This window comes from Procambarus clarkii, chromosome 8 (assembly GCF_040958095.1).
Source record: "Procambarus clarkii isolate CNS0578487 chromosome 8, FALCON_Pclarkii_2.0, whole genome shotgun sequence".
Classification (NCBI taxonomy): Eukaryota; Metazoa; Arthropoda; class Malacostraca; order Decapoda; family Cambaridae; genus Procambarus; species Procambarus clarkii.
This window is the reverse complement of record NC_091157.1, coordinates 47,809,673-47,832,205: the sequence shown is the minus strand read 5'-3', so window position 1 is coordinate 47,832,205 and position 22,533 is coordinate 47,809,673. Positions and strand designations below refer to the sequence as shown.

At 48.1% G+C, this 22,533-nt stretch overlaps 2 protein-coding genes across 7 annotated transcripts in view; one reads left to right on the top strand and one right to left on the bottom strand.

Moving 5' to 3' along the window:
• LOC123759666 (uncharacterized) overlaps window positions 1-22,533 on the bottom strand; it is a 364,501-nt gene that overhangs the window by 124,565 nt on the left and 217,403 nt on the right. The window lies entirely within an intron of this gene.
• On the top strand, window positions 16,556-18,539 carry LOC138361107 (uncharacterized). The gene is made up of 2 exons (XM_069320560.1): window positions 16,556-16,813; window positions 18,108-18,539. The coding sequence occupies exons 1-2, from the start codon at window positions 16,556-16,558 to the stop codon at window positions 18,537-18,539; spliced, it is 690 nt and encodes a 229-aa protein (XP_069176661.1).

The following is a 22,533-nucleotide window of genomic DNA, read 5'->3' as shown; positions in this document are numbered from 1 at the left end:
GCTTGGGGAAAAAACTAGCTTATTCAATCACAATTAATCCTATTTCCCTTATCCACCATCCACCCACTCTCGACGTGGCGCCATATTCGTTATTTAAATCCACGTCTTGTCATTTATCACGCGGGTAAACAGGAGTAGCGCGGTCGTTTCCCCACGAGAGCCACACGAGCTCATTAAATAAATTGGAACGCTGTCTGTCATGACCACAGTGCCAGAGACCCGGAGACCCTTCCAGCCACACTACTGTGCCACACCACTGAGCCACACCACTGAGCCACACCACTGAGCCACACCACTGAGCCACACCACTGAGCCACATTACTGAGCCACACCACTAGACCCATGGGCCCAGACCCCCCCCTGCCACACCTCTAGGCTCATGGCTCCACACCCTGCCATACCTCTACGCCTGTGTAGCACCCCCCCTGCCCCATCAACACTAGAATCAGCCACACCAAAAGCCACACCCACTAACTATTGTCACTTTACCTTCCCAAAACAAACACTTTAAGTGGTCAATATTTTGCGTCACTAATTGTAACAAATGGGTAAATAAATTCATTTCCTTATATAATAAAATTAAGCTCCACCCATTTGACTAGAAAATCACAATTATATACAATCAGTTTATAATCGATAACATGATAATTGTTGAAGAAATAAATGTAAATAAATTTATATAATGCACATTAAGAAAATTGAGTTAAAGATATTTTTCAACCATAGGCTCAATTGAACATTTTTTTTTCGTTATTTTCACACGAGCGCCCTGAAGCTACCTGGTTGTAAATCGATTGGCAGGCCGTGTTGCTGGGAAAATAAGTATGGTTTAATATCATGTTTAATATCACCAAACCACGAATCGGACAGAAATTACGATCGAATCACCGTCTAATATACACAATAAAGACACGAAAGGAATACACTAATCAACCCCAAACATAAACACGAACGGGTCGTACAAATACGCACTGATATGCATCCACCAAACACGCACAGACACGCACATAAACATTCGTGTCAACACTAGGGGGGGGGGGGGGGAAAGTCGGCGATTTATGAGAGATTGTCGTGTCATTCAGTGATTTCCATTATTATCTCAGGGTGTTGGATACCTGACCGGCATATCTATAATATTAACCCGTGTGAGGTGTTGACAACCCCTCCCCCTACTCCCCCCCCCCCACACACACACACACGTGTGCTGGTGGGGGGGGGGATGAGGGATAGGGAGGGGGAAGGGTAGGGGGAGAGAGGGGGGGAAGGGAAGGAGGGCAAGAGAGAGACAAACAGCAGTACCGTAATGGTCACTCTACCACGTGCCTTAAGCCTATAATCGCATCTAAGCCCAATCCACCAACGTAGTCTCAGATAATTCGTTCCTATACAGTGTTCACAGGAGTTCACCTCCTGTGAACACAAGGTCGTCTCTAAATACTTGTTATTTTCTTCTCCGAGGCTATGGGTCCCTCACATTGGCACCTGAGGTGGTACCCTCACAAACTTTATATAAAATATATATATATATATATATATATATATATATATATATATATATATATATATATATATATATATATATATAATATAATATATGGCGAAACGCCAATTTATTAGAGCTCCGCGAACTTTACACTACAAGCAAGGTTTGCTCTGAAGTAGAATGAACAATAGATATTATTATACTCTTTGAGCCACATGCTTACACCCAGCACCAACAGTGTAAAGAAACCGCACTCTACCGAGCTCAATAAAGCAGCAGCCGTTGCCATACTCTTTACGCTGTCCCTCGCCTCCCCTTGTACACAAATAGCTAACATATGGGTGAAGGATAATGCTATAGCCCACGTGACGTTAGAGTGAATGAGTGAATGAGTGAATGTGTGTGTGTGTGTGTGTGTGTGTGTGTGTGTGTGTGTGTGAGTGTGTGTGTGTGTGTGTGTGTGTGTGTGTGTGTGTGTGTGTGTGAGAACGAAGCATAGAGGTGAAATGGGACGAAATCATAGAAGGAAAAGGAGGAGATAGAGGAGGAGGAGGAGAAAATGGAGAAAGAGATAGAATTGTTTCAATTCTCTGGTGCCGTCTGGAGTAACCATAACGGTAAATGTACAGATGGACAGAGAAGCGAGAGAGAGACAGACAGAGAGAGAGAAAGGGAGAGTTAGCGGAAAAGCGTGAGAGCTAGCGAAGAGAATAGCAGGAAGGGAGAGGAGAGAGGAAGTAAGAAAGAGAGGGTGCACCAAGAACGGTGGGAGGGAGGGAGGGGGGGAAAAGGGAGAGAGAGAGCAGAGTGACGGACATAATCTAGGGATTTTGTTTATTAACTAAAACGCTTTGGCTCGATCTGCGTCCGATAAGAGGAGCAAAAACTGGCTATAGGAGAGTGGCGCCGCACCCAGTCTTGTCCGGAGGAGAAGAACTGGCATAAGGAAGAGAAAGTTAGAAAAGGAAGAGTAGGAGCGTAAGAAAAGAGAGAGTAAGAAAACAGGAAACAGGAGACACCATAACAGGGTTATCTTGAGGTTATCTTGAGATGATTTCGGGGCTTTAGTGTCCCCGCGGCCCGGTCCTCGACCAGGCCTCCACCCCCAGGAAGCAGCCCGTGACAGCTGACTAACTCCCAGGTACCTATTTTACTGCTAGGTAACAGGGGCATAGGGTGAAAGAAACTCTGCCCATTGTTTCTCGCCGGCGCCTGGGATCGAACCCAGAACCACAGGATCACAAGTCCAGCGGGCTGTCCGCTCGGCCGACCGGCTCCCACACACAGGGAAGAACACATCATGTATAAAACAGGATATAACAACCCGTTTAAAGTCACGAACCAGCTTCTGTCACTGGTTATCACCAGCGTGTGTGAAAAAAAATTATGAGTATCAGTCTGCCGTTCAGGATTCGAACGGCAACTCTGTCAAAAAACGAGACCGTCGTTCTAACAGACCAGCGGGCCAAATTCACAAAGCAGTTACGCAAGCACCTACGAACCTGTACATCTTTTCTCAATCTTTGGCGGCTTTGTTTACAATTATTAAACAGTTAATGAGCTCCGAAGCACCAGGAGGCTGTTTATAACAATAACAACAGTTGAATGGCAAGTTTTGAAGCTTGTAAACTGTTTAATAAATGTAACCAAAGCCGTCAAAGACTGAGGAAAGGTGTACACGTTCGTAAGTGCTTGCGTAACTGCTTTCGTGAATCTGGCCCCCAGTCCACTTGGTTGGCACAAGTGTGTGTGTGTGTGTGTGTGTGTGTGTGTGTGTGTGTGTGTGTGTGTGTGTGTGTGTGTGTGTGTGTGTGTGTGTGTGTGTGAGATCTGTCTCCCTCACTACACATGCATCACTAACATCTAATGCAGCCTGTAACCTCCATGACAAACTGTTAAAACATTCACACGCTGTATTACTGAATGTGAAACTTGTAAAGAAACCCGGGTACAGCCGGGGGGGTTATCTTAATCTAGTTATCATCTAGTTATAGATAACATCTAGTTATCTTAATGTACGATCCTATATCCAGTGCAGCTCTGTACATACAAGAAACATCCTCACGGTAACAAGATCAAATGGAATTACCCCAATGCTCCAATTATGCAAAATGATATATAATATATATATATATATATATATATATATATATATATATATATATATATATATATATATATATATATATATATATATATATATATACACATTTTGTCAGTAAAGATATCATTAATAATCAACATCTCCAGTTTATTTGCAGTCATCTTGATAACTTGATCGATATGGCTGTTGCTTACAGCGGCCCGCAGATCGCCATCTTACCCTCACAACCAGAGTTTGGCATTTGATGGAACAATGTATGCAGTTGCAGAGGTTGATAAGAACAACTCGTTGATAAGAACAACTCGTTGATAAGAACAACTCGTCCTAAGCGCGACGCATGGAAATATATATATATATATATATATATATATATATATATATATATATATATATATATATATATATATATATATGCTGCTTAGGATTGTAATCTGTGATTGGAAGAGATCTTCAATAACCCTCCGTGGCTGAATGGTCTGTAAACCCAAACTCAACCCTAGTCTGACACTTATTCAGTGCCTGGAAGCGAAAGAAATACATGTCAACGTATGTGGAAGATAAAAGCAAACACACATACGGGTTTTGTCTTTATATACACCGGGAAGCGATTGGTGGATTGGTCCAGGTGGTAAATTTGACGCTTTTCAAATCACGAGGAAAAAAAAAATTTATTTCCAGCTTGATTCCAGTGTAGTATTAATGATTCCAGGTAAGCTGTCAGGTGACTTCAGCTGACTTCAAGCTGTAAGATGTGAACGTTCGTCGCGACGCCGACTTGTTCCACTCCTCGGAACGACTCGTTCCGCTCCTCACGACGATTCATAATGACTGACTGCGACTCATGACGTAAAACATCCGTCTTAGCGTACCGAACCAGTAGTTAAATGAGCCACAGATTACATTATCTGTAGATCATTTTCATATCTCTTTTATCCCAGCCTCCACTCGCGATTTCCTGGTCCATGAGGCAATTTGACCTTTATATCCCACAAGATAACAGTCATCACAGCTCTGTTGATCCGGTAACTCTCTGCAGAAACTTGTCTAAGTTCTCTTTTTGAAAGCTTCGACTGATGTTTCAGATATATAATAAATATATGTTGGCAGGAGATTGAAGGGTTGTGAACCTATCCAATTCACTCAAGTACATCAATATACTACATCGTCGTTACATCACAACAATGTTATAGTTACGTCTCTACAACCTTGTCATCAATTCGTGTGTTTGCTGAAAATGGATGTTTGTCGTGTTCTCTAATCGTGCATATGGCTCCACGACCTGTCTTTGGATTTTTTTTTATATTTCCAATCGTATCTCACACTTCCATATGTTGGAATAGCATTATAGAGGGTTGAAACCTGACCTTCAAATATTTTATCTGTGTATATTATAAGAAATCTCTTTCCTTTTATAGATATCCGTTCCGTTCCGTATAGATATAAAAAGATATCCGTTGTAAGGAATACAGTTTGAGAGCAATCAAGCGGGGCCCAGGAGCTTAAGCTTCCCACTGGTATTATGCTGAGAGTAGAAGTGATCTTACAGCTCCCATTTACACTAGAGTGAAGACATCTACTGGCAGAGATAGAGCCTTGATTGCTCTCATTTAAAGAGATAAAACTGGCGTTTCCACCCCACAACTGCTACCAAAAGTTGGTGTTGTTTCTTGAGATGTGTTGATGTGAGATGTGTTGAGGGAGCCGGTCGGCCGAGCGGACAGCACGCTGGACTTGTGATCCTGTGGTCCTGGGTTCGATCCCAGGCGCCGGAAATCTTTCCGATCCCAGGAAAGAGAGGGAGAAATGAATGAAGAAGGAGGAATGAAGGAAGGCAAGAAGGAAGGGACCCTGGAGTGTCTGAGGGAGGCACTGCGGTGGACTGAGGATTACCCAACACGCAAAAGTCCCATTTGAACTGATCTTCCTCATTAGCTGTTGTGGTCTTGCTCCCTCGCTCTGTGATACACGCTAAACCATTGGGGAAAATGACACACACCGATAAAAAAAAGGGGAAAGGAGAGAAAAGGGGAAAGACGGAGAAACTCTAGAATAGCCACCCTCCTCCCCTTTCCCCCCCCCCCCCCCCAAAAAAAAGGAGATTGCATAAAAGAAAATACAAGAGTGAAAAAAAATAACGATTAGAATGAAAATTAAAAATAAAGATTCGTTGTAAATTGTCTTAAAATTTTACAATCTTCAATCCGCCACCACCCCCCCCCTCCCTCATTCCCTTCCCATCCACTACCCCCAACGCTTCCCATCATCAACCCCCTCCCCCTCCCTTTACCCTTCCCTTCGCAGTAAAATATAATTTAGCCCAAACAAAAACTAATAAGAGCCAAGCGGTGGATTTCATGACAGTGAATTACTCAGTAAAATATGGATAGCGTTGGCTTTGCATGAGTCGATGTGGACTTTATTAACGAATAGGTACTTAGGCTAGGTAATGACAGGTACTTAGGCTAGGTAATGACAGGTACTTAGGCTAGGTAATGACAGGTACTTAGGCTAGGTAATGACAGGTACTTAGGCTAGGTAATGACAGGTACTTAGGCTAGGTAATGACAGGTACTTAGGCTAGGTAATGACAGGTACTAAGGCTAGGTAATGACAGGTAGTTAGGTTAGGTAATGACAGGTACTTAGCCTCAGTACGGACAGTACATAGTCCTGGGATGGTGCAACATAAATAATAACATTTATATACTGACATATATGACAGATATTTACACACACACCTCTCCCAACCTTCGCCTTATCTCACTTATGCCCCCCAGAAGTACAGAATTCTGACCTATTTTCCCTAAATATGTTAATTCTCTCACTCACAAACACACACACACACACACACACACACACACACACACACACACACACACACACACACACACACACACACACACACACACACACACGGTCTTAGGGCAGTACCTATTTACTGCTAGGTGAACAGAAGCATCAGATAAGGGGGGGTGTACTTAGCAAATTATTTTTATGTTAATTATATTATTTGGCTCCATATCTCAACCTTCACTTGAGATCTCTCTCTCTCTCTCTCTCCTTCTGTGTCATCTCTGAGAGAGAGAGAGAGAGAGAGAGAGAGAGAGAGAGAGAGAGAGAGAGAGAGAGAGAGAGAGAGAGAGAGAGAGAGAGAGAGAGAAACTCTGGCCCACCACAGCCAGGACTTTGGGTCTCACAACTCGGCCCACCACAAAGGAGAGTAATTATGAAAATGAGAGATATCTTTTTATTGTGTCTGTGACCTGTCAGCTAGCAACCTTCCGCCAAGCCAGTACATCTCTTCTGCCGCTCAGCGCCCACACATCCAAACTGCCATGCTTCCACCAATTAGGGAAGAGCTTGTTAGCCAAAGTAGGCCTGATTGGTTGTTTTTCCTGTTACTGGTTGACGTTTTCGCGAGTTCTTCTGCAATTGCAGGCTGATCTTTGGCCAGTTTTTGCTGATGATTGCTGAGTCTGTGTGAGATAGTTTTCAATGTCTCCAGAAAGCCCACAACAGTCAAGCTGATCCGGTAACTCTAGTAGCAATTTGTCCAGTTCTCTCTCTCGAAAGCTTCCACTGTCATGTCTGAGGGCCAAATGGAAAAGAAATGCAAAGTTTGTTGACATTCTCACTGCCGATCAATCAATCATCATTAAGACTGATGCTCAATTGCCTTGTACCAGCCAAAGGTGTTGTGAAAATTTTCAGTGTTTGCCTCTATCCATCCAGTGATCTCACAAGCTTCTAAGATTAACCGTCGAATAAATAATAGTCAATGTTTATAGACATCACAGCTAGGGGATCCGGTGGGGCATAATTAGATTTAATAGTCTCGTGGCGATCACAGGAATCTGTTATATGCAGACGATGAGTCACAATAACGTGGCTAAAGTATGTTGACCAGACCACACACTAGAAGGTGAAGGGACGACGACGTTTCGGTCCGTCCTGGACCATTCTCAAGTCGATTCAGTAGTCGATATCTGCTGAATAATCAGAAGCATTGTGGGAATTAAATAGACATCTGGCTGTAACTGCTAGTGGTAGTGGTGGTAGTGGTAGTGGTGGTGGTGGTAGTGGTTGTGGTGGTAGTGGTGGTGGTGTTGGTGTCTGCTAATCTTGCTATCGCACCGCCCCTCTCCCTCCCGACCACGATATGCAAGGGGGGGGGGGGGGAACTGGAATAAATCTCCGATGTAGCAATCATTATCCAGCACGACCCCTTGTGAGAGACCTTAATGGTGTTTCCTTCGTCAATCATGCCTGGGCTCGACCAGCCTGAGCCAGGCAGCCAATCAGATGAAGCTGCACATAACCAGGTGACCAATCAGGCTGTAGCTATATATAACCAGCAGCCAATCAGCTGCAACTACACATAACCAGTCGACCAATCAGATTGAAGTATACCAGCATTAGAAATATCCACTTTCCTGAACTAATTAACATCATGGTCGTTGGGTTAAGGTCGTTAGTGTAGAGGGAGAGCAGACACTGACACGTCTTGCAGACGGGGGCCCGGGAGCTAGAGTCTGCCGAGCAGAGAGGTCTGCTCGGTGACTCCTTCCTACCCCGCGAGTCTTCTCCTCCTTTCTTTTGTGTGTCCTAATAATTACTGTGATGACGGACATTCGATCTCACCTCACTGCATCTTTCGACACTGCAGCCTCCTCCTGGTAGTTGTGGTGGTGGTGGTAGTTGTGGTGGTGGTGGTAGTTGTGGTTGTACCTACCTAGTAGTGTCTAGAAGGGAGGGAAGTCTGTACCCCCAAGTCCTACTAAGCCATGTTGTAACTGGTGCGACACAATTGAACTATTCTAATGTTCAAATTCTTTGTCGAATCTGGCCTGTATATTTGTAGATGGAGGTGGCTTCCACTACTTATCCTTTCAGTTTGTTTAATTCATTTATTATACACCCAATACCCATCAGCGGGCGACAGTGGAAAATGTTACAGAGGCACATAATCCAGGACCTGAATCCTAAATATAAGAACGATGTTTTTATATTTGTCAGCGTCTCATATGCTGCTGATGTTATTCTGTTTGTGTGTATGTGCTTCTGGTGCTTCTCTTGGATATATATCCACTCCTAAATCTTTCTCTCCGATTCCTGTAGTTGCCTTCCCTTATGATGTAGATGTCTTCTGGTTTTCTCTTCCCCTTTGCCATCTTCATTACTTTACACTGGTTGGGATTGAATTCCAACAACCATTTGTTTGACCACTATTGGAGTTTGTCTCGGTCATCCTGTAACTTCCGGCAGACCTCCTCTGTTTTTACATTCGTCAGTGTTGCTTCATCTGCAAACATTGGTATGTGCTTGCTGGTGGTGGTGGTGGTGGTGTGGGGCTGGTTGTGGTGGTGTGGGGCTGGTGGTGGTGGTGTGGGGCTGGTTGTGGTGGTGTGGGGCTGGTAGTGGTGGTGTGGGGCTGGTTGTGGTGGTGTGGGGCTGGTTGTGGTGGTGTGGGGCTGGTAGTGGTGGTGTGGGGCTGGTTGTGGTGGTGTGGGGCTGGTTGTGGTGGTGTGGGGCTGGTAGTGGTGGTGTGGTGGTGGTGGTGTGGGGCTGGTAGTGGTGGTGTGGTGCTGGTTGTGGTGGAGTGGGGCTGGTAGTGGTGGTTTGGGGCTGGTAGTGGTGGTGTGGTGCTGGTGGTGTGGGGATGGTGGTGGTGATGGTGGTGGTGATGGTGGTACTGCTGCTGCTGGTGGTGTGAGGCTAGTGGTGGTGGTGGTGTGGGGCTGGTGTGGTGGTAGTGGTGTGGTGGTGGTGGTGGTGTGGTGGTGGTGATGGTGGTACTGCTGCTGCTGGTGGTGTGAGGCTGCTGAAGGTGGTGGTGTGGGGCTGGTGTGGTGGTAGTGGTACTGCTGCTGCTGGTGGTGCTGGTGCTGAAGGGAATGTTGCTTCAGCAATAAGCTCTTGTGTGTATCTTGCTGCTTCTTGAGTTGCTTGTATTGCTGGTGCTTGTGTTGTAGTTGTGTCTACCTGGCTTCCTCCTCCTCCTCCTCCCTACCCCCAATGGTCCAACACTATTTTATATGCATCTTGACCCCCCATTTTCAATCCTATTCCCCCCCCCTCATTCTTCCCCAACCCTTCCCATCTCTAACATTCTCACCCCACCCCCTCCCCTCCCTCCTTCTCCCTCTCCCTCTATTCTCTAACCAGTTGCAACTCAACCCTCCCGAGATCTCTCACTTCTCCCCGTTCCATCACCAACACTCTCCCTCCCATCCCCCCCCCCTCTTTTACCCTCCCACTTCTTCACATCTTTTCACCGCCACCCATTCCTCATCACCTCCAACCCCTGTTCCCCCCCCCCCCTCTTCACCTCTCCTCCCCCCTTCACCATGTACCTCCCCCCCTCGCCACGCCCCTCCCCCCCTCTCCAAGCACCTCCCCCCCCCTCACCACGCCCCCCCCCGCCCTCACCACGCCCCCCCCCCCGCCCTCACCACGCCCCCCCCCCCCGCCCTCACCAACGTGTCGGCCCGGGGATCAGTCTACCAATAAGTCCAACTTAATTGGCACTCGATGACAGCGGACTCATGACACAGCTTAATGAGACGTCAGCGGCAGGCAATAAATAGTGGCATTAAACCAAGGTCTGTGCCCTTCTTTACCCCTTCCCACCCCTCTTCCTTACCCCTCCCACCTCTCTTCCTCCTCCTCCTCCTGCATACGTACTCCTCTTCCCTCACTGTGCCAGGCACTCATACTTGCTGTGTGAGTCCTACGGTGTCTACTGTAAGTGTTAGTGGTGCCTCTGACGATTCCAATAATCTACTTACCGTAACATTTTTATTTATGGCTCTATCTGCACCGCTCTTCTCGCCCACCACAATACAAATCTTGATTTCACTTGGGCCTTATAAGTGCTTTTATGCCGTTAATTGGAATCTTTTTAAGGTGAAGTAGTAATGTATGATGTGTATTACGGGGGGTTTATGTACTGGTGTGTACGTGTGTATGTCTGGTGTATTTCATGCGGCCCCAGACCTTCAATAACCCCGTCCACGTGGACCCCTTATTTTAGCTGGCACGCCTACCCCCTCCCAAACCACTCCCCTTACCCCTGCCTGCACCCCCCCCCTCTGCACTTACCCCTTCTCTTACCCTGCCCCTATCCTTTACCTTCCCATTCCCTGCCCCCCCTCACTCTTCTCATTCCCCTTCCCCCTTTCCATGCCATTACCTCCCCTATCCACTCTTCCCCCTCATCCACCGCACCTCTTCCTGGGCCCCTTCTCCCCCCTCCTAACCACATCATTTCCCCTCCCCTTTGCCACATACACATGCAACATAACCTCCCCCCCTTCACAACATACCCCCCCCCTCACTACAACCCCACAAAACTCACAACAGCTCACTACCACCACATCAATTCCACCTCAACCCAATTAATGTCTGGGGACTCACGCAGCCGCCGGGTTAAAAAGACCGTGATTTCTGTCTCAGTCGCTGTAACACCATCAGTCTGGGACGCCGGAGTTGTCAGGCGGCTGTCGGCTCATTAAATTAATCTTCTAATTAATTAGATTGATTATGAAGCTGGTTTACCGGTGCGAGGAAGCCGCTATCAGCGGGAACGACCCCCCGGACACCCCCCCCCCTCCCCTGTTGCTGGGGGGAAGCTGTGGTCTGGTCGTTGTAACCACTACTACTAGTCGTTGTGACCACCATTCCTGGTCGTTGTGACCACCATTCCTGGTCGTTGTGACCACCATTCCAGGTCGTTGTGACTCATCTTCTCCAGCTCTTCCGTAAATAGGTCAACTTTTTAACGTTGGGAGATTTAAAAGCACTTATAGACGCTTCATATATGTTTAACCCAAGAAATATGTATATTTACTTAACTATGGCCAAACACATAATGGTTTTCTAATACATAAACGGTATCTTTTCACTGTCTTAGGTGAGTCTTATGAGATAACATATTCAGGCGCTGAGCAATGCTAACACAGTTTGTTTAACCCATAAAATTGCAGCCAAAGGAATGTATGCAATGAGAGATAAATATACAATAACCACCGCTATTGCAAGAGTCAATAGTGATGAGAAATCAGTAATTGTGGTTAGTAGTCAAGGACACCGACCGTCAGTGAAGCAAGACCGAATAACCATCACGGACAAGACCACAACAGGAAAAGACTTAAAGATGTCTTAAAGATGTCTTAAAAGATGTCTTAAACAGTGTCCTAAAGATTACAGATTACTTTATGTCTCCTGAGTGATACCTTCCTTTGCTGTACCTCTAGAGGATGACATCCCCAACAAGTCCCCCCACAAGCCCCCCCACAAGCCCCCACAAGCCCCCCCCCCACAAGCTCCCCACAAGCCCCCCCCCCACAAGCCCCCCCCCACAACCCCCCACCAACTAAATCCTGTCGAAGCCGCTAGGTCGACGGAACATTGGGGAGGATCCTCTTCCCACAGTAGACATCAGGCAACATACAACCTCCGAAAGGGTTAATGCAGCTTTGTAGACAGCTGGAGGGGGGATGGGGAGGGGGAAGGAGAAGGGGGGGGAAGGGGGAAGGGGAAGGGGTTTAGGAGGGAGGGGAGAATGGGGGTCTGACAAGAAAACGAAGCCTCGAAACTGCCACACAACTACCTCATACAAGGCAACCTAACGACCAAACACTCCCCCCTTCCCTTACCTTACCTCCCCCCTCCCTTCCCCTCCTCTCCCATCCCCTTCCCTTCCCTCCCCCGGAAACCCCGTCACTCTCACACGCCCCCACCAACACCCTGGACTATAGCTACTAATAGATCTTACACTTCTTTTGGATCACAGAATTACGTCAGCCTCTTGTCCCTACCCTTGAGTGACAGCCCCTTTCTCCCTACCCTTGAGTGACAGCCCCTTTCTCCCTACCCTTGAGTGACTGCCCCTTTCTCCCTACCCTTGAGTGACAGCCCCTTTCTCCCTACCCTTGAGTGACAGCCCCTTTCTCCCTACCCTTGAGTGACAGCCCCTTTCTCCCTACCCTTGAGTGACAGCCCCTTTCTCCCTACCCTTGAGTGACAGCCTACTCCCCGCCCCCTCCCCATTAAGCGAGGGTTCACTGAGTACCCTTTCAACAGGACCACAACGAACTGATTACCCCCTCCTCTCCCCTCCACCCCACACCCCCCCCTAAAAGACTATACACCCCCCTTTCCCCATTAACAACAGCTGAATAATACCCCCAGACCACAACACCCCACTGAGAACCCCCTCTCCCCCCCTCCCCCCTCTTATGGAGCACGACAACACATTGGTGCCACTTGGTGACTCCCCCTTGAAGAGTAGAACTCCCAGTACCCACTCCAAGACACACTCAAGTCACACTCCAAGTTACACTCCAGGTTAATTCACTATCTGTATGATTGTCTTTCTCTAGCGTGAGCACCCAATAAGGACTGCCTGAGCCGAGCAAGAATGGTCGGTATGGCCAGGGGTTTTAAGGTCCATAGTTTTGGGGTGGTCGGAATACCCTCTATCCTCTCGCCTGATGACATGCAGAGTCATAGTCATCAATTCATGGGTGGTGATGATTTTATAACAGTGGATCTTGCTCATGCTTGAAGAACCCCTCATCATTCTTGCAGACCTCTTATCATTCTTGCAGACCACTCATCATTCTTGAAGACCCCCTCATCATTCTTGCAGACCCCTTATCATTCTTGCAGACCTATCATCATTCTTGCAGACCCCTCATCATTCTTGCAGACCCCTCATCATTCTTGCAGACCCCCTCATCATTCTTGCAGACCTATCATCTTTCTTGCAGACCTCTCATCATTCTTGCAGACTCCTCATCATTCTTGCAGACCCTTCATCATTCTTGCAGACCACTCATTATTCTTGCAGACCTCTCATCATTCTTGCAGACCTCTCATCATTCTTGCAGACGTCTCATCATTCTTGCAGACGTCTCATCATTCTTGCAGACCCCTCATCATTCTTGCAGACCCCTCATCATTCTTGCAGACCTCTTACCATTCTTGCAGACCTCTCATCATTCTTGCAGACGTCTCATCATTCTTGCAGACCCCTCATCATTCTTGCAGACCTATCATCTTTCTTGCAGACCTCTCATCATTCTTGCAGACTCCTCATCATTCTTGCAGACCCCTCATCATTCTTGCAGACTCCGCACCATTCTTGCAGACCCCTCATCATTCTTGCAGACCCCTCATCATTCTTGCAGACCCCTCATTATTCTTGTAGACCCCCTCATCATTCTTGCAGACTCCGCACCATTCTTGCCGACCCTTCACCATTCTTGCAGATCCCTCATCATTCTTGCAGACCCCTCACCATTCTTGCAGACCTCTTATCATTCTTGCAGACCACTCATCTTTCTTGCAGACCCCTCATCATTCTTGCAGACCCCCTCATCATTCTTGTAGACCCCTCATCATTCTTGTAGACCCCTCACCATTCTTGCAGACCTCTCACCATTCAGTCTTGCAGACTCTCGTTAGCCCATTACCAGACCAATCACAGGACCCTGTCACCACACACACTTCCCCTCCCCCCCCCCACACACTCACTCCCCTTCCCCACACACACACTCCCCTCCCCACCCCCCCCCCCCCCCACACACACACCTACCAAGGCCAAAGTTTTGAAGAGTTCCAGCAAATGAAGTCAAGGAAAAAAAAAAAGTTCTTGCTTCGTCATCTCTCAGCAGGGGGTCAATCCCCCCCCCCCATTCACTCTCCCTCCCGCCTCTCTACACCTCTCCTCTCCCATCTCCCCTTTCCCTCTTCCGTCCTTTTCCTCTCCCTCTATCTCTTCTTCTTCCTCGCCTTCCATCTCCTTTCCTACTTTATTGCTCCTACTTCTATCGCTTCATGCAGGTCGGCGTTCAATCCCCGACTCTCCAAGTGGTTGGGCTACCATTCCTTCCCCCCCTGTCCCATTCCAAATGCTTCTCCTGATCTCTTCCAAGTGTTATATAGTCGTAATGGCTTGGCGCTTTTCCCTGATATATTTTTTTTTCTCTCTCTCTGTCTCTCTCTCTCTCTCTCTCTCTCTCTCTCTCTCTCTCTCTCTCTCTCTCTCTCTCTCTCTCTCTCTCTCTCCTCTCTGCTTCTCATTCTCCGCTAAGTTGTCTTCCCGATATTGGTTCCGGGGATCAACGTCCCCTCGGCCCGGTCTCTGATGGTCTGGCCAACCAGGCTGTTGGACTCAGCTGCTCAACGCCTGACCTATGTACCATTTAGCGTTGCTAATCACACTTCTCTTCCATTTTAATTTCTTCCTATTCAATCTCTCTCTTTCCCACTCCTTTCCCTTGATGGCCAAACCACACGCTAGAAAGTGAAGGGACGACGACGTTTCCGTCCTGAACCATTCTCAAGTCGATCCTTTCCCTTTCTCTCTTCCCATCCCAATCTTTATTTTAATACAATATACTCCACCCCCAAGCAGCTCCTTCTGTTCCAATTTATATTCCCCATTTTTCCCCTATTCCATTTTTTGGTTTCCTATTCCACTTTTTTATTCCTCCTTATTAGTGATCCTGTCTTAGTGTGGGGCATAATTTCGGAGCTCTTATCGATATAAGAGTGTATGGCAACAACACTCTTATATCGATAAGAGCAACACTATAGTGAAGATTATACTAATATGGCACCAGCATTGAACACTGTACGAATATGGCACCAGCATTGAACACGGTACGAATATGGCACCAGCATTGAACACGGTACGAATATGGCACCAGCATTGAACACGGTACGAATATGGCACCAGCATTGAACACGGTACGAATATGGCACCAACATTGAACACTGTACGAATATGGCACCGACAGTGAACACTGTACGAACACAGGCGAGTCACCTCGGAGTCTCAACTAATACGTCATTTTTGCGGCGTTTTAGCGTGTATTAAAGCACCATATAATTAACGTTGCCTGTGCACCAGCTTGGATAGGTGAGTTGTTTGGGCACGTTCGCTTCTGGATAGACAATAACAATTGCATTTTCCGTTTGTTTACAAAGTGGCAAAGTGGGGAGAACAAGTTGCTTAAGTAACAAGGAGATTGTCATATAATCTCTTGTACAGGCAACGTCGTCTGGCAACCCAAGCCACCTTCCCCCCCCCCCCTGAAACCTTTTCCCAATCCCTCCTCCCCTTTTCAAATCCCCAACCCCCCCTATTAAATCCCCAATCCCCCACAAACCCCTCTTTCCAAATCACGCTTTCACACACCCTCGCCACCACCCACCCTACTCAAATTCCTTCCCCACCTCACCCCTTCCTTTTTCAAACAACCCCACCTCTCACCCCCTTCTCCTTACCCGCACTGAGCCCTCAATGCCGCCAGTTGTCTAGGAGAAACGCCTAATCAGTTTCTATTGTCCTTTAAGAAACAATGGATGAAATCGCCAGGAGTGTCTCGAGATCCAATGGCCGTGAATGGCATTCGCCTTCAGCAATTGTCCTGGGTATTGAATGTTGATTTAGAAGATAATCCATAGTTATAAAAATGTTAATAGGTGCTTTTGAGCCTGGGAGATTGGGGGGTGATAGGGGGGTGAAATGAGGCAATATGATTTGTTTTTCTACTGTAAATTTGGTGATTGGAGTGAGGTAAGGCATCTGGGAGAGGGAAGGAGGGGTGATTGGGGGTGGGGAAGGGAGTAGAGGCAGGTGGGAATGGTAGCTAAGGAGTCAGCAGGTGCAGGGGGGGGGGAAGGGTTCGACCCCCTGGCCTCCCCCCTGACAGGGACACGAACCTGAGAAAACGTGACAACTTCCACTTGAGTGACAACTTCCACTTGAGTTACAGCTTAAGAACAGCTCACTCGCTGCCCTGTTTACCTGCTGGAGCTTCCCCTCAACCCCCTTTTCCCCCTTCCCCCTTATTCTCCACCATTATGCTCCGCTCCCCCTCTCCCTCCACCTGTAACCCCCCTTCCTCCCCTTACCCTCACCCTTACCAGCATGTTTACCATCATCCAGGCATCATAATGGGTAAATTAAGTTTATATCAATCCGGAGCGAATGCCCCTCTGGAACCAACGCCCCCTCTGGAACCAACGCCTCTTCTGGAACCAACGCCTCTTCTGGAACCAACGCCTCCTCTGGAACCAACGCCCCCTCTGGAACCAACGCTTCCTCTGGAACCAACGCCTCCTCTGGAACCAACACCTCTGGAACCAACACCTCCTCTGGAACCAACGCCTCTGGAACCAATACAAGAAATATTTCACACCCACAAAGATGTGGTTTTTGACTCAAATTGCGCCAAAAAATCATTGTTCTCTATTCTCGCATCTATCCTTCCACTCTCGCCGTCTCTTCTATCCTCCCTCACCTCTCTTCCTCTGTTCTCATGTTCTCCCCCTCTCACTCTATTTCATGCTTGAACTAAGAACCGGGTAATCCCACACAAAAAAAGAACCTAGAATGAATAGAAAAAAATATATATAATGAACTGTAAATCTATTAGAAGCAGCTGCTTCCCTGATCCCTTAAAAGTCCCCTTGACCCCTTACCCCTTATCCCTAGACCCTCACCTCTCATGGGAGGTAAGGCTAGGGATAGAATTGACTTCTCTCACCTGTCTATCCATAGAGATATCCCTCATCCATTACCCCAATAGCAGTTCTTCTCTATAATCTAAACTTTCCCTGTCCCTTTGCTTTCCTGTAACACCCTCCTCCCCTTCTTCCCCTTCCCCCCCCCTTCTTCCCCTTCTCCCCCTTCCCCCCCCCCTCCTTCCCCTTCTCCCCCTTCCCCCCCCTCCTTCCCCTTCCCTCCCCACCTCCCCAAAGAGGTAGCGAGGGATGGTGGGATTGATTATAAAATCCACAGGCGTCATTGTCATCACAATAGAATTTAATCATTTTTAATTAGAGTTGGGCGGCGGCTGTGAGAGCCGCACTACAAAAATAACACGGGCCGCACAATGGCCGCAATTTGCCACTTGCACTTAGGGCTTTCCTCCCCTCAGCGCCGCCCCTTGCCGCAGGCTGCGCCTCTTGCTGTATAGACGTCCCTGCCGCAGGCCGCGCCCCTTGCTATAGCCGCCCCTACCGCAGGCCGTGCCCATTGCAATAGCCGCAATTGCCGCAGCCGCCCCTAGCTACAGACGCCCCTGCCGCAGCCGCCCCTAGCTACAGACGCCCCTGCCGCAGCCGCCCCTAGCTACAGACGCCCCTACCGCAGCCGCCCCTAGCTACAGACGCCCCTGCCGCAGCCGCCCCTAGCTACAGACGCCCCTTCCGCAGCCGCCCCTAGCTACAGACGCCCCTACCGCAGCCGCCCCTAGCTACAGACGCCCCTGCCGCAGCCGCCCCTAGCTACAGACGCCCCTGCCGCAGCCGCCCCTAGCTACAGACTCCCCTGCCGCAGCCGCCCCTAGCTACAGACGCCCCTGCCGCAGCCGCCCCTAGCTACAGACGCCCCTGCCGCAGCCGCCCCTAGCTACAGACGCCCCTGCCGCAGCCACCCCTAGCTACAGACGCCCCTGCCGCAGCCGCCCCTAGCTACAGACTCCCCTGCCGCAGCCGCCCCTAGCTACAGACGCCCCTGCCGCAGCCGCCCCTAGCTACAGACGCCCCTGCCGCAGCCGCCCCTAGCTACAGACGCCCCTGCCGCAGCCGCCCCTTGCTACAGACGCCCCTGCCGCAGCCGCCCCTTGCTACAGCCGCCCTTGCCGCAGCCGCCCCTAGCTACAGCCGCCTCTGCCGCAGCCGCCCCTGCCACAGCCGCCCCTTGCTACAGACGTCCCTGCCGCAGCCACCCCTGCCGCAGCCGCCCCTTGCTACAGCCGCCCCTGCCGCAGCCGCCCCTTGCTACAGACGCCCCTGCCGCAGCCGCCCCTGCCGCAGCCGCCCCTTGCTACAGACGCCCCTGCCGCAGCCGCCCCTTGCTACAGCCGCCCCTGCCGCAGCCGCCCCTAGCTACAGCCGCCTCTGCCGCAGCCGCCCCTGCCGCAGCCGCCCCTAGCTACAGCCGCCTCTGCCGCAGCCGCCCCTAGCTACAGCCGCCTCTGCCGCAGCCGCCCCTGCCGCAGCCGCCCCTAGCTACAGCCGCCTCTGCCGCAGCCGCCCCTAGCTACAGCCGCCTCTGCCGCAGCCGCCCCTGCCGCAGCCGCCCCTCATCCTTCATGTTTACTCCACACATAACTCTCTATGCCACGCATCTAATTCAAATCTAATGCTACAGGATTGAACCCTCTTCTAAATCTAATGCTACAGGATTGAACCCTCTTCTATATCTAATGCCACAGGATTGAACCCTCTTCTATATCTAATGCTACAGGATTGAACCCTCATTTATATCTAATGCCACAGGATTGAACCCTCTTCTATATCTAATGCTACAGGATTGAACCCTCATTTATATCTAATGCCACAGGATTGAACCCTCTTCTAAATCTAATGCTACAGGATTGAACCCTCATTTATATCTAATGCCACAGGATTGAACCCTCTTCTAAATCTAATGCTACAGGATTGAACCCTCATTTATATCTAATGCCACAGGATTGAACCCTCTTCTATATCTAATGCTACAGGATTGAACCCTCTTTTATATCTAATGCTACAGGATTGAACCCTCTTCTATATCTAATGCTACAGGATTGAACCCTCTTCTATATCTAATGCTACAGGATTGGGACTTCTACAGAATCTAATGCTCTAAATCTCTTTAAATCTAATGCACCACGTGCTGGGAACGTCTTCTGAATCGGCGCATTCGTAATGGAATCAACCAATACGTTAGAAAAGCGACGTGTCAGGAAAAACTAAGGCATCGTAAAATTGACGTTCTTCGTGCATCGGCCTCTATAGAGGCTATAGAGGGGTTGTGGCTGGGTTTGTCCGTTTCTTGTTGAACGAAACAGTTGCATCTTTGTATACACATTGTAAACTATCCACGTTTATTTTTTTGGTGTTTGTAAACTAATTCAAACAAGTACAAATTGTATAATAACAGAGAATTTGTATTGTAAACCAACAGAAGTTAAGAAAATTTTGGTTGCCGGAATTTCATCCCGGAGTACATACTAATCAACCGGATTACAACCAAATCGACCAGATTACAACCTAATCAACCGGATTACAACCAAATCAACCGGATTGCAACCTAATCAACCGGATTGCAACCTAATCAACCGGATTACAACCAAATCAACCAGATTGCAACCTAATCAACCGGATTGCAACCTAATCAACCGGATTACAACCTAATCAACCGGATTACAACCAAATCAACCGGATTAAAACCTAATCAACCGGATTACAACCTAATCAACCGGATTACAACCAAATCAACCGGATTACAACCTAATCAACCGGATTACAACCTAATCAACCGGATTACAACCAAATCAACCGGATTAAAACCTAATCAACCGGATTAAAACCTAATCAACCGGATTACAACCAAATCAACCGGATTACATCCTAATCCGTTTTCACACTATGTTGAAGGAACGTTTCACACTATGTACAAGGAACGTTTCACACTATCTTCAAGGAACGTTTCACACTATCTTCAAGGAACGTTTCACACTATCTTCAAGGAACGTTTCACACTATCTTCAAGGAACGTTTCACACTATCTTCAAGGAACGTTTCACACTATCTTCAAGAAACGTTTCACAGTATCTTCAAGAAACGTTCCACACTATGTATAAGGAACGTTTCACTTCAGTTGACAGTCGTACGAGAGGCCTTTCGTACACTGGGAATATTATATAAGGTAAGATCGCCGTCTCTGCTTACTAAGGGTGAAGGGGGGGTGGGGGAGGGGTGGGGGGGATAGGAGCCGGTCCTTAATTGGGTGATTAAATATTGAGAGAAGCAGAAGGGATAGGAAGGGGGGGGGAGCAGACGGTGTGTGTGTAACTGATGCACGCACGCACGCACACACGCACGCACGCACGCACGCACACGAACGTGCGAACAGACATACGGGCACACACACACACACACACACACACACACACACACACACACACACACACACACACACACACACACAAACACACATAGCTCAACCCCCGCAAGCGCAAATAGGTGAGTACAAATAGGTGAGTACACACACACACACACACACACACTTAACAAAATCTTAAACCGGCTTCCAACACACAAAAAGAGTTCACCAACAGTCGCCTTGATCATCGTAAATAGTGCAATACATCGCCCTTTAATGAGATACTAAATCCGACCGAGTGATTTGACCATTAGACTGCTGTACCACCCTAACTGCTCATTACCCCGTCCTCAGACAGTCGGTTCATAAACCTGTGTTGGTTGGCATCAGCAGCATGACGTCATTGTGAGGTCCCATAACTCTTTATGCATGTCGTAGCTAAGAGCCAGAACCGCACTACTTGGCCTAGTATGCAAGGCCCGTTTTGCCTAACAGGCAGAGTGATTTTTCGTGTGTTTTTCTAATATTTCTTTCCTGACTATTAATATATTATATTGGGAATATGAATTGTTGTGTTAAATTAGGTTGGCATAGGTTATGTTAGGTTAGATAGGTTATATTAGGTCTAATCAAATGTCTGATCAATGTTAGTATTTACTCCAGTTAAAAAATTAAAGATATATATATATATATATATATATATATATATATATATATATATATATGTATGTATATATATATATATATATATATATATATATATATATATATATATATATATATATATATAATATAATGAAAGATTTATGTTTCCATAAGAATAATTTAAACAATATAATATTTCAGGAAAATTCGGCTTGCTAGGCAACTTGGCGTACCTAACACACAGACATACACACACATACACACACACACACACACACACACACACACACACACACACACACACACACACACACACACAAACACACTCACAGACACACACACACACACACACACACACACACACACACACAAACACACACACACACACACACACACACACACACACACACAAACACACTCACAGACACACACACACACACACACACACACACACACACACACACACACACACACACACGCACGCATACACTCACACATACACACCCAAACACACACACACAAAGCTAGACAGCTTGTGGTTCATTTTAACATATTTCTTCCACAAACCTCTCTCCCCTCCCTCCCTCCCTCCCTCCCTCCACCTACCACCCCGTCACCCTTATAAATTAAAAAAAAAATCGATTTTCTATCCAGAAGAGGCGGACAGGCAGACGAGAATGGTGGCAAATCCTGGTTGGTCTCCTCTTTGTCCTCGGCTTCCACAGTCTTCTGGCCAATTTTAGAACCCAAACAGAGGCGAGCGTTTGGGAGGTTCCGGAGAATGAGTTCGGGAAAATGGGAACGCCGGGTGGTGTTGGACGGTCTGTGGGGGTGACGGGTGGCTGTATGGACGGGGGAAGAGGTGTTTGTGCTGTGACGGGTGGCTGTATGGACGGGGGAAGAGGTGCTTGTGCTGTGACGGGGGGCTGTATGGACAGGGAAAGGGCGTCTGTTGGGTGACGGGGGGCTGTTTGGACGGGGGAAAGGGGCGTCTGTGCTGTGACGGAGGGGCTGTTTGGACGGGGGAAACGGGCGTCTGTGCTGTGACGGGGGGCTGTATGGACGGGGGAAGAGGCGTCTGTGCTGTGACGGGGGGGCTGTTTGGACGGGGGAAAAGGGGCGTTTGTGCTGTGACGGGGGCTGTATGGACGGGAAGGTGGCGTCTGTGGGGGTGTCTGGTGCAAGTGTCCGTCTATAATCCCCTCTCTTTCTTCTCTTTCACTCTTCCATCCTTCCGCATCCACTGGAAAGGTGTGGAAAGGATAGAGGATAATTGCCCACCCCCCTCCCTCCTTTTCCAGAACCCCTATCCCCCTTCCTCTGCCCCTTCCGTTCTCTGGAACATATAGAGACCAGTAGCTGTGTCATTTCACTTATGCTGGCTAACCCCGGTGGTGGAGGTTATCTTGAG